The sequence below is a fragment of the Lupinus angustifolius genome, chromosome LG05, assembly GCF_001865875.1.
Source record: "Lupinus angustifolius cultivar Tanjil chromosome LG05, LupAngTanjil_v1.0, whole genome shotgun sequence".
NCBI classification, from domain to species: domain Eukaryota; kingdom Viridiplantae; phylum Streptophyta; class Magnoliopsida; order Fabales; family Fabaceae; genus Lupinus; species Lupinus angustifolius.
Window position 1 is genome coordinate 3,573,561 of NC_032013.1, and position 14,018 is coordinate 3,587,578.

A 14,018-nucleotide genomic window follows, 5' to 3' on the forward strand; every position below is an offset into this window, starting at 1 on the left:
TGGTGACTAAAATCTCACTTCAAAGAAATTTTACTCTTTTACAGAATGAAGAAATATTTGTGTAAAAATAATATAGTTCGGGGTATATATAGGGTTAGGGTTCACGGGTTTGGGTAGAAAAGTACAAATCAAAAAACTACCTCCCCTTGTTGATTTAGGGGGAGAGAGAAAAAAAACTCCCCATTGACGATTTAGGGGAGAGAGAAAAAAATTATAATTAAGTAAAACTCCCACTATTGTCAATTTTGGGGGGAGTCAGAAAAAAAATTGAAATCGGCATTTCCATTGCCGATTCCAGGAAATTTATACTAAATTTATAATTTTCCTAAAAAGTATACAAATACCATAATTTTTCGGTGAAGTGCAACCATATGACCGAATTTACCTAAATATTCATTTCATGTTTTGACAAGTGGACAAAAACAAAGGGAGAGAATCAAGGAAGCATTACAAAGGAGTTACACTTTTTGATCCATTGCTCTTTATGGACATAGTTAATGACATCACTCTTCCTCATTTTCAATTGTCTAATTTTCACTCGTGTAATTTTTCAGTCATCTGAATTTTTACTCATAAATTTTTGCTTTTCTGATTCTACAATTATGTCTGTAATATAAGTTTTTTAAGAATTAACTTTCATTGATTCAATCAATCCACCATAAAATATCAAGCACAAGATGAGGTAAGCATGCTAAGCTTACTAACTTAGAGTAAGCATGATAAAGGAACCCTTTTTTGAATTTGAATTTCGAAACTAAAGGCATCTTATATTTTTTATTTTAGTCTTTTCATGACAAGAATGGTGCAAGATAGATTTCGATCATCTCCAACAGCGCACCATAGGGAATGATATGTATGGTGAACCTATTTATTTATATACATCATTTCATATCGAGGATAATATAGCTGTTAGAAAGGATCCAATGCATTAAAGTAACAACAGCAACAAGGCTGAACAATGGTGCATTATAAAGCTTGAGGTGATCAACCTTTGAGTTTCACTACAACATGGAGGTTGGCAGTAGTGGAGTAGAAGGAGAAACATAGATCTGGTTAGGTTGTTACGGATGAGGTAGTAGAAGGGGAGTACATCTTCTATAGTAAAAAATGTCACTCCATGTGTCAGAAAAACATTTAATTATTAATCATTTAACTTAAATATGTTTTTTTAATCAAATACAATATGGGATTACCAGTATGAGGAAAAGCATTTGCAACAAGAGATGGGGGAAAAAGCTACTATTTGAAGGGAAAAATCAAAAGTATGTAAAGGACAATTATTGATCGAGTCCTGAGATTTGAAGGCAAGAATGGGTGATGGTGCTTCAAATGCCAGCATGGTAAATCTCGAGAAACTTACTCTTTCTATTAGGAAAGGGATGAGTGAGAGAACATCACCATGAGGGAAACCCATTTTCATTGTCTTCATAAGGCAGTACCTGGTAAAAATTACCATAAACCCATTGTTCCAAATTGCAGATTGTATCACTGATATTGTCCCAATATTGTAGTTGTAGTGACTGTACAACTGCATCGTCTATTGCAATGTGAGACCAGATCACAATGATATAACCACATAGGAGCACAACGCAACTACATCAGGTCGCATCGAACCATATTTTGGCCACCTCGGACCGTGTCAAATTCAAAAAAAAATTAATCACAAAAATTTACACCACAAAAACCACAATCCGCATCTCAATAGCCGCAATCGCAATAACCATAATTGTGACCACAATTTAAAACATTGTCGGGTTTGTTTAAGTAAACAGCAGGAAATAGCATCATAGCTTTAAACAACTAGCAAATGTACTTATTCTACTACACAGATTTTCAAACCAAATTCAGCCAGGCCAATTACAAAGTAAACTGATCACAGACCACCATTACTTCCTTAAGCTACAAGAAATGGCAGAACAGTCAGCATAAAAGACTCATAGGAGAATGTTGCAGAGCCAGTATACCCACTATCCTTCTCCTTGAATTTATCAGTCAGTCCCTACAATACACATTTAAAGTCAGATCTTTTACTTTCCCATAAGGAAAACAGAAACTTATTACCTTCATTTCAACATAACCTGTTTCATTATCTGTTTGTTTGCGGGTTGAGTTTTGGAAGGGAAAGAGAAGGCTTGAGGGCCATGAAACATACTTGTGAGATGGTTCTGAAGCTTTCTTTTGTTTTTCCTTCCCCTCCAAAAGTTAACTTGCAAACAGATCTTAAAGCGGAAAAAACTATGGTTCTTGATAAGGAATAAAACTTGGTTGATTATGTTTCATGAATCATCTAAATAACAAAAGAAATTTCACGAAAAGGAGTATGTTGCTCTCTTAATCATCTTATAGACACAGTTGGAACTTAGAATTAAACAAATTTATCCATAACATACCAAACACTATATAACATAGTATGATACAGTCTCACAGTAGGTAACAGATGAGATGTAATTTTAATTGAAGAAACTGATAAAATCATAACTCAGTGATTTAGTAACTTACCTTAACAGTAAGGCAACACCTGCATTAGCAAACATGGAAAGAGAATCAGTTTAAAAAACCATTTCACTTCAATATAAATAATAGGTAGACATAATGCTAGAATAATGAAAAGAACTCAATGTTGTTGAAAGTTTCACCCATTTTAAATCTAAAAACACACACACATATGTATATATATATATATATATATATATATATATATATTAATACACACACAGACACACATATATGTGTGTGTATTTTTAAAAAGGTATACTGATTTCAAACTACAAAACTTAATGTCCAAAAAACCGTTAACAATGATGAGTGTGAGAGCCTTTGTGGTTAATGTCTATTGTCTACGAATAATTTTGCCATGATAAAATAAAGGTAAACATAAAGATAAAAACTTTGTATTAGAAAATGGTGTATTCAAGTAAGTATTTAATGTTGAGGATTCAATGCAATGCTTTAATTTTAGGACTCTCTTTCATAATATTATAAAAAAATTATGCAATAAAAGAAAAAGAAAATTGTAGCAAAGCCATACTCGATGAAATTGTCATATTCTATAGCCCTGTTTTTTCCGCCAGTTTTGTCAAACTTAGAGACGAGCAAATCCAACACCAAAGGAGAAACAGCATAGCCCAAACTCAGAAGAGCATCTCGCAACTCAGTTGAGTCGATTTTGCCACTCCTATCCTTATCAAATCTCTCAAAAATGCCCTGCAGCAACAATTGCTATGTTAAAAGAATGTGCAAAAAGACGGTAGTTTTCCAAGTTCAGAATAGCAAGAGGAAAAAAAATAAGAAATCGAAAAATTACCCTCCAGTTCTGAAGACTGTAAAATAGAGATGTAAATTCCTTGGGTCCTGCATATGAGAAAAATTCAATGAGAACCACTAGTTAAACAGCATGTTTGACAATGTGCATGTAAATAAAGGCATAATGAATTGATCATAGAATATAATAACCCGGGTAAAAATGTTAATACCCCCTCGCCTTTCAACTTTGATTAGACATACACATTTTGTTCCAATTTTTAAAATAACAACTTGAATGTTTTACAAAATATCTATAGTAGAAATTGAATCATTAATCAGTGGTTAACTGGTTCAACATTTCATCTAATACAATCTCTAACATTTGATTATAAATACTAAACAATAATACAAACTAGCATGTTTGGCAATATCATGTAAATAAAGGTATAATGAGTTGGTCAATGATGTTCCCCTATCAAAAGGGTATATAAGAGAAAGAGGAAGGGAATTCAAGGTAATTTGGGAACTCATGAAAGTGAGCCTGTTGCACATGTTGTGTAACTAACAGGACACATGGCAAGAGAAGAGAGGGGAGCAGATCCTAGGAAGGGAATAAAAGGAAGAAAGAGAAGGAGATTCGGTAGGCAAGAATTGGGTGAAAGAGAGTGGTCAGTGGTGACACTCTGTCCAGGGAAGGATACTTTTCTTACTGCATTTACATTTCTACATTATAATTCTAAACTCTATACTTGGCAATCTTGCCACGTTTATAGCTGAAATCAATACAAGTCTCTACTTTTTTGTTCTCTGTTTGTGCACTTTCTCTATTTTCTCTACTGGTACCTCTCAAATTGGTATCAGAGCTCCCGATCCTGGGAGCTTCTGGATGGTATCAACAAGAATGGATAGCAGACTCGATAATGTGGAGAAAAGGTTGGAGGGAATGCAATCCTCGTTGCAAGAAGCATTCCGAATGCAAATGGAAAACTTGATGCGCTCAGTGACCGATAGATTGGAAGAGGCAGTAGGAGAAATCAAGTTGATGGGTAGGGAAGGCATAGAAGAAAACAGCAATAGGGAGGGCCGAGGAAGTAAGGAGGGATATAGGGGGATGAGGAGAATCGACAGGATGAAAGAGTAAGAAGAGTGGAGGTACCTTATTTCACGGGAGAAGATCCTCACGGTTGAGTGTACCGAGTGGAGCGATACTTTGAATTTAATCGTATTCCAGAGGATGAGAAGGTCGATACAGCTGTGGTATGTTTGGAAGGGAAGGCATTAAAGTGGTATCAATGGTCGGAGTCTCGTATGATGGTAGCGGTGAGATGACCCATGTTCCGACAAGCTCTGATGAATCGGTTCTAGACCTCTGCATCGGATAACCCGTATGAATCCTTGATGTGGTTGAGGCAAAGAGGATTGGTAATGGAGTTTCATGAACAATTTGAGCTTCGGTTCGCACAGTTGCGTTTTGTCGACGACGAGTTCATGAAGGGTGTGTTTATGAATGGATTGAAGGAGGAGATTAAGGCAGAGGTAAGATTGATGAGCTTTGGAGACTTACATGAGGTGATAGAGTTGGTCCAGAAGGTGGAAGAAAGGAACCGTGTGTTGGGGAGGTCATATGGGTATGTGAACAAAGGTGGGGGAAATGGGTTTACACGAACCGCCTTAACTGGGCGTTGGGTCGGGTCCCAAGAAGGAAAAGAAGGCCACTCTAGCTCCAATAATTATGTTGGATCGCGAGAAAATCCCAGAGCCCAAACTAGATGTGTTGATTTTCCAAACTCAAAAGGGGGATTAGGGGGTTATCAAAGGAGAAGGTTCAACAACTACAAAGAGGGGAATTGGGATCAAGAAGCTGTCCAAGGAAGAAGATATTGAAAAACGAAAACGGAACCTATGTTTCCGGTGTGATGAAAGATACTTTTCGGGTCATGTGTGTCGTAACAAGCAAATTCATGTTATCTTGTTGGGTCAAGAAGAAGAGTTCCAGGAGGAGGAGGCCACAGAGAAGATGAACCAAGAGGAAATCAATTTGCAATTACACGTCAGTAGTATCGCCGGAATGACATCAACAAATTCTCTCAAGCTGTGGGGAATGGTGTTGGGCCGACAAGTGGTGGTCATAGTGGATTCAGGGGCATCGCATAATTTTTTGGCGCCGGGAATCGTGGAGGAGTTGAAGATTCCAGTGGAGGGAACCCACGGATACTATGTGGAGGTAGGCAATGGGCAGCGCCTTGGCAACTAGGATGTGTGCCGAAATGTGGAACTGCAACTTCCGACATTGAAGGTGGTGCAAGATTTTTATCTGTTTGATTTGGTGGGAGTTGATGTCATTTTGGGATTTGAATGGTTAAAGAGTCTTGGGAAGTTCAGTGTTGATTTTGGTCGGTATTTATTGGAGATTCAAGACAATGGAAAAATCATTAAAGTTAGGGGTGATCCCGCGTTATCCTGAACACTAGCATCGGTCAAAGCAATAATGAAGGAGATGTAGAATGAGGCGGAGGCATTTTATGTTGAGTTGGGAGTTAGAGTATCAGGTCGGTGACATGGTTTATTTAAAGGCCCAACCGTACAAGTTACGTTCATTTATGGTGCTGGAACGCATTGGTGTTGTTGCATATAAACTTCAGTTATCGGACTACTCGCGGGTACACCCTATTTTCCATGTGTCTCAACTAAAGTCGGCTCCGCCATCCAGTGCTCAGTGTCAAACACTTCCTGCAGGTTTAATAGCAGAATGGGAACTTTAGGTTGTTCCCGGAGAGGTTTTGGATTGTCGGAAATTACTGAATGGGGAAACTGAAGTATTGATCCAGTGGGCTGCCCTCCCCGCCCACGACAGCACATGGGAGGACTTTGAGTTGCTTCGGGCTTCCTTTCCCGATTTCCACCTTGAGGACAAGGTGTTACTCTTTGCGAGGAGTATTGATGGGGCCCCTATCCAAGGGTATATCAGAGAAAGAGGAAGGGAATTCAGGGTAATTTGGGAACTCATGAAAGTGAGCTTGATGCACATGTTGTGTAACTAACAAGACACGTGGCAAGAGAAGAGAGGAGAGCAGATCCTAGGAAGGGAATAAGAGGAAGAAAGAGAAGAAGATTCGGTAGGCAAGAATTGGGTGAAAGAGAGTGGTGACACTCTGTCTAGGGAAGGAAACTTTTCTCAGTGCATTTACATTTCTGCATTATAATTCTAAACGTTGTACTTGGCAATCTTGCCACGTTTATAGCTGAAATCAATACAAGTCTCTACTTCTTTGTTCTCTGTTTGTGCACTTTCTCTATTTTCTCTGTCAAAGAATATGGTAAAACTGTTAATACTCCTTTGCCTTTCAACCTTGATTAGATACAGTTTGTTCCGATTTTTAAAATAACAATTGATTATTGAATGTTTTACTAAATATATATAGCAGAAATTCAATCAGTATTCAGCAGTTACTGGTTCAATACTTCACCTAATACAATCTCTAACATTAGATTATAAACACTTAACAAAAAAAACTATTTTGGGAACTTTGTCAAAATCAATTTTCATAGTCTTTTTTGTTTTGTATAAAAAAAACAAGAGATGCAGAAGGAACCAAAGGGAGTTGCACATTAATTTGGCGAAGGCATATGATAAGGTGCCTAAAAAGGTATTGTGGAAAATTCTAGAGAAGAAAAATGTGCAAATTAAATGCATTTGAACAATCAAGTATACAGTGAAGCACTTTGGCTTTATGTCGAGAGAACGACCATATAGGCCGTATAATTGGTTTGACAATTGATGAAGAGATACACAAGGAACCAAAGGGACTTGCACATTGATTTGGAGAAAGCATATGATAAGGTGCATATAAAGGTATTGTGGAAAACTCTAGAGAAGAAAAGTGTTCGAATTAAACCCATTTGACTATTCGAGCAATCAAGGAGACAGAAAAGCACTTTGGTTTTATGCCAGAAAGATTGATCATGGAGGCTACATACTTAGTACAACGATTGATGAAGAGATACAAAATGAACCAAAGGGGCTTGCACATTAATTTGGAGAAGGCATATGATAAAGTGCTTAGAAAGGTATTGTGGAAAGCTCTATAGAAGAAAAGTGTTCAAATTAAATGCATTCGAACAATCAAGGATATAGAGAAGCACTTTGGCTTTATGCTGGTAGATCGACCATAAAGGTTGACGATTGATGAAGAGATAAACAAGGAACTTGCATATGGATTCGGAGAAGACGTGTAATAGGTGTCTGATAAGATATTGTGGAAAGCTCTAAGAAGAAAAGTGTTCAAATTAAATGCACTCGTATATTTAGGCTTTGTTTGGGAGTTACGAGAGAAATGGAAGGAGAGGAATCGAAGGGTTAGGAAGGGGGAGGAAGGGAAGGGAAAAGGAGATAAATCTTCTACCTTGTTTGAGAGTATGAAATTTAGATGAAGAAGGGTAAACTAATGATAATGTAAGAATATTTTTTTATTTTTTCTTTAAAAATGTAATTAATAATAAAAAAATGACAATAATATATAATTATATAATATTACTAAAATATTTAGTTATTTTGACATTTTATCTTTAAAGAACCCCAAATTGGGGGAACTTTAAAATTAGACACATGGAGGGTTTGAGAAACCCTCCAAAACCTTCACATCTCCTTCATCCGACTCCCAAACAAGAAGGCTTTCCAAAATCATCCCTTCCCTTCCCCTCCCAAAACCTCACTCCCAAACAAAGCCTTAAGGATATGTATATAGAGTCAAGAACTCAAGGTCATTGGGAGACTACAACATGGGGTCTTAAGAGAATTTCCTATTGTCATAGAACTACATTTGTGGTCAACATTTAGCCCAGACTTGTTTACAAGAATCAGTACCATGGTGCATACTTTTTGCAAATGATATTGTCCTAGTTGAAGATTTGAGATAGGCATTAACTAGGAAATAAAAATGTGGAAATAAGCTTTAGAACCACATGACTTTCGTATATATCAAAGTAAAACAAGGTATATAGATTGTAAGTTTAGCAAGATGCGGATAAACCTTGTTGTAGATGTAAAAATTAGAGATTTAATCACTAGATTTAAGTATTTTGGGTCAACCATACAACACGATGGGAAAATTGAGGGAAATGTAAACAATAGAGTTCAAGTAGAGTGAATGAAATGAAGGAATGTTTCAAGTGTCATATATGATAGAATGACACAACTCAAGCTTAAGGGAAAATGTTAACACACAACTATAAGACACGTAATGTTAAATGATACTAATGTTGGACGATAAAATATTAATAAGAGAATAAACTCCATGAAATAGAGATGAATTGTGTTGGTTGAATGAGTGCACGGTAGACAAAATAGGTTTAGACATGAATGAATTTGGGAGAAAGCTGAAGTAGCTCATCACGCCTAAGGTGGGTTGGAGATGTGTGAAAGACACTGGTTGAGAGACTCAATAAGGAGACTAAATCAAATGGATATTAATCCAATTTTGAGAGGAAAATAAGCCAAGAAAAACTACATCTGAAATGATTAGGAAGGATTTAGACATTAATGTTTCGTTAAGAAACATGAATTATGATAGACTACTACAACATTATGACGTTGTTCAATCCATGTAGTCAATCTCACCTAGTGGGATAAAGACTTAATTGTTGATTGTTGTTGTTTTTTATGTTTTTTTATAATAAAATATCTTCTCGTACTAGAAGATAATTTATCTCCTTCCGCCACTAAAAGTATTACATGTGTACTGTTTTATTTAGCTTTAGAAATATTTTTGTAGAAAATGATTAAATCTGACACATGTCATGATTTTAGTAGTTGTAAAAGATAACTTATCTCCTCCTTATGCCAGGAGATACTTTATTCTCATGTTTGTTTACAGAATTGGTTCTAATCTAGACATAGGGCAAATAATGTTCCAAAATAAATTAACTTGAGTGTGACTCACAAATTTGTAAAAAATTATCAATTGATCAAACACAAACTTTTCAAATCAATTGTGTCCAAAAGTTGTAGTTCAACTAAACACAGTCAAATCTCTTTTTAGAACTGTTAATTTTAGCCTAGTCTAGTTGTCTTTTCTTATGTAGTATGTTTTATTTGGGTAAGTATAAAAATTATTTTTTTCCAAAAGTAAATTATAAAAAAGGGTAATAGGGTTATTTATTTATGTTAGCATTATATTTTTTCTATAATTTTTTTAATATTTTATAATTCATGACAAAGGCTAAAAAAGTTTAAATAAATATCAATACTTAAAAATCAATATCTAAAAATAACAAAACATTCAATTTTATTATGAAATTTGGCGTTATAATAAATGAAAAGGGGTAACCACTTTTTCAAATTGTGTACTACATCACGTGATGCGGTCGCAATATTGTGGTTGCGATGAACACTGCAACCGCATCACACCACAATTATGGTTTGACACCAAATCACAATGATGCGACCACAACGGATCGCAACACAACCGCATTAGGACCGCATCACGCCACAATGCAACCACACCAGATTGTATTACTCACAAAATAATTCACACCACAATTTACTCACAAAATAATTCACACTGCAACGACCATAATACGCATCACAATGGTCGTAATGATTGCAATCGCAACCACGAACACAGACTAAAACACTAGAGATAACAAAGTAAAATGAGAAGGGCATAAGGGCAAAATGAAAAATGACATTTCCACATAAAAATATAGGAACTCATTACAACTTTTTGGCTTTTTCCAAACAAAAAAAACTGTTCAAAAAAATCTACGAAAGTTGTCAAACATAATACTAATTCAACTTTATGTTTGTTTTTTAATAAAACAAAAAGTATTAACTTTCCTTCTAATTCTATCTTGATATATCTCATTTAATAATGATAATAGTAGGTAGTTGCCAAATTTTAAAAAAGTAATTCTTTTACAATCTCCTATATCTGATTATTCAAATAAATTTGAATAAGTACTTGACACCGAAACCACTAGGACGTAACAAACTGCCGCGTCACGAAAAAAAGCCAGACCATTTATTAAAAAAAGACAAAACTACTCGTCAGTGCATTAAAAGCACACGCGTCTTTATAAATAAGTAAAAAAGAAAAGTACACACGCGCTTTTTTTTCAGAGCAGGTAAACCAAAAACAAAATACGCGACAAACTAGGATCCAAAACCATGTTCTGTTTAACAAAAGAAGAAACAAACAAAAAACCACGTAATTACCAAGGGCATCACGGTCATTCTACATGCAAGTGGACTGAGTCTAACTTGCGCCGGAGAAACATTATACGCCGACGGCGATTTACAGAGATACCATATTCAAAAGTTCAGTTGCCAACAAAGGCAAACATATAATCATGAAAATAAAAATAAAATTAATTTGGGCAATCAAGCCAAACAAACAAAATAAGATCATCCAGTACAAAAAGGAAGTGATAGAATCGAGCACCTTTCCTTTCCCAATATCCTTTCATTTTGGTCTCAGAAAAATTAATGCATAATTAATTTATGTTTTAGCAAATGAGAAACAAGTGCTACAAATTTTGGAAGGAAAATGTGAAAAACAACATATTTACACTCAAATAACAATTTTGTACTAATAAATCTTTAGTTTAGTGGGATAAGGTTACACTACATCCACATCCACAATTCTTAGGATCGCGCCTGATGAAATGGAGTACATTGGAGTACCGAAAATGACAATTTTGCCCTTAAAAGCATAAAAAGAGAAACGAGATCTCACATTTTCAGTGCAGAGGATTTCAAACAAAAATGGTTAATACTACCATGCATAATCATGTTAATTAGAGGAAAAAACTGAATTCCAAAATTCTAGAGAGAGAAAGAAGCAAAGTTAGAGAGAGAACCAATTTTCTTGATGTTGGTGTTGGTGAAGTGATACATAAGGAGATGAACGGTCCTCAAGCTGAAGCTCTGATTATAAGAAGACAGCGCTCTCTGCATTTCCTTATCATCGATCAACCCGCTTCCATCGGCGTCCGCCATCTGAAAGCAAGCGATCACGCTAGGATCGGTTCCCGGAGGGAACGCCGACGGTACTAGCGCCGCGAAAGGACTGGCGTATGCCGGCGCAGGGGGATAGGAACCACCGCCGGCGCCGTAGGAGTATGATTGATCTTTTGGGGGTTTGGTGGGGCCGCCTGAGGATGAGGAGTAAGGGGCGGAAGAGTAAGGAGCAGAAGGTGGAGGGGGGCCGCCGTAGGAGCTGGCGGAGTATGGCTGAGCGGTAGGTGGTGGGGCGCCGTAGGTTTGTGGTGGAGGTGGAGCGCCGTAGGGTTGGGGTGGTGGTGGGGCGCCGTAGCCGTAGCTGGGAGGTTGGTTGGGATAGCCAGACATGTTCTGAGTTTAGAAGAATGAGTTGACACTAGAGAAATACTCGTTCTGCTTTGAGCTCTCTCTCTCTTTAATACAGGAGTTCTATATGGATAAATTAAATCAAATAACGGATAAATTAAATAAAAAGATTTATACGGGATGGCAAAAAAACCGTACCCATAGGTACCCGTAAGTAAAACCCATACGGGCATAGGTACGGGTCACAAATGAGTACCCGTAGATATTATAAATAGGTTTTTAAAAATATTTGTAGTACCTACGGGTGATACGGGTATTATGGTATCCGTACCCACGGGTACCGTTATTTATATAATTAATATATTATATTTAATTAAAATAAAAAATACATTTTTCTAACATTTATTATACTATGTATATTTTTTCCCTTTACTTTGTTTACATATTTTATTGAGTTTAGTGGTGAAACACCCTACAAATATTATTACAAGTGTAGAAACACACATGTTTTACAAAGAAAATATATAATTTTTGTTAAAGAAATGAGAACAAAAATCACACAAATAGAAAACACCAATAATTTAACATTTTTGTCAACTATTCAATCAAAATTTACAAAAATAATTAAGTTTTATCTTATTTTGAAATACAATAGAAGTAAAAGTTTAAAAATTTATTTATAATAGAGGAAAGCCGCGGGTACCCAGAAATACACGCGAATACTCGCACACAAGTACCCGTATGAGTACAAGCGGGTATGGGTATTACTCTTCTATTTTGAAACGGGTAGCGGGTAGCTACTACCCGTGTCCGCCCGTGCCCACTGCCATCCCTACTCAGACGTATAAAATAAATACATTGTCATACGTATATTTTTTATATATCTATACTATTTATAAAGAGGAAATATATAATAATTACCATGTAATTTCCATTTTCTTATTTCTCCCAAAAAAAATTAATTTCTATTGAAAAACAATATAATAGTTAAGCACTAATATATTAGTCACTTCTCTCGTATTAAATTGGACATCTATACTATATATAAAGGTAAAATATGATATAATTTTCACAATTGTGTAATTTTTACTTCATGTATTGCCCTTAACATTATTTAATTTTTACAAAAAAATCATATAATCATAAATAACCACCATCGACATATTAATTAACTACATCTTCAACATTAAAACATTATCATAAAAATTGAATATGTAATATCATGCAATATTAATCAGCAAGCACAAAGTGTATGTACACATTAGTTATAATAAAGACCAAAAAGTTATAATATAAAACCAAAGACATTCTAATTTTTAAAATAACTAAAAACTTAATATCTAGTACCATAAAATATGAAAGTGTACCCACAAACACAAAATGTATATCGATAAATTAGTTATAATAAATATAATATATTACTATTATAATTCAATGGCTAATTATATTACAAATAATTATCAAATTTAGGGTTCGAGTTATTATTGTGTTATTTTGAAAAATTAAATTTTTTGTGTGTATAAAGCGATTTTGACCGGTATGGTTTGAGCATTTAAGACTGATATTATTCACTATTTTTTTAACCAACTAGCAAGTTATCCGTGCATTTGCACATGTTATATTTTTTTACTGTATGGTTAAAAATGTACATATTACATGTGCATTCACATGGTTAAGAACACACATGTTATTCATACATTCACATAGTTAAAAAACACACATGTTATTCACACATTCATATGGTTAAAAAACACACATGTTACGCGTGTATTCGTATTGTTAAGAACAAACATATGACCCGTGCATTTTAATGGTTAAAACACATATGTTTCTCATACCTTCACATTGTTAAGAATACACATATTACACGTGCATTCGTATAGTTAAAACACGTATGTTACCCGTACATTCGTATTATTAAGAACACATGTGTTACCCATATTAACAATGCAAGTCCAATTTTATAAAATAATTACATTTTTATCAATAAAACTACTCAACTCCAGTGACCGATATTAATTATATTTCTCAGACAAAGTAAAAGATAACATTTTGAAATAGACCCAAATGAGGAGGGAAAAAGGTATATGAGTCGAAGAATAGTGTCAACCTCTATTATGTTATATTTTTTTGAACTTTTACAATATGTTGTTTTGAATGAAATTGAACACAATTCATTATAAAAATATATATATTATAAGAATATGTGGATATTTTGGAGGGAAAAAAGTTAAGAAGATAGTAACTATCATAACATACTCATATGAGGATAGTTTCACCAAATTTTCGAGTAAGTTGGACACTATGATATGGTTTTTATAACGGTGGTTTTAAGACCTATTAGAGTACTATATGATATGTTACCTTTGTGTAAATAAATAAAATAATTTTATAATTACTTTTTATTTTTAGGAACTAAAATTTTGGATTTCACCCTTTCAACTTTTTATGGAATTTATTAATTTCTGGT

At 34.9% G+C, this 14,018-nt stretch overlaps 1 protein-coding gene across 2 annotated transcripts; it reads right to left on the minus strand.

Annotated features, from left to right (window-relative positions):
* On the minus strand, window positions 1,695-11,656 carry LOC109347510 (probable calcium-binding protein CML49). Of its 2 annotated transcripts, none has more exons than XM_019587406.1 (5): window positions 11,101-11,656; window positions 3,305-3,354; window positions 3,029-3,204; window positions 2,500-2,518; window positions 1,695-1,999 (listed from the first exon to the last, which is right to left on the minus strand). In XM_019587406.1, exons 1-5 carry the CDS (start codon window positions 11,588-11,590, stop codon window positions 1,895-1,897), a joined length of 840 nt encoding a protein of 279 aa, XP_019442951.1. In that variant the 5' UTR covers window positions 11,591-11,656; the 3' UTR covers window positions 1,695-1,894. The 2 variants fall into 2 exon arrangements, with proteins under 2 accessions (XP_019442951.1, XP_019442952.1); XM_019587407.1 differs by having other exon boundaries at window positions 3,305-3,351; window positions 11,101-11,654.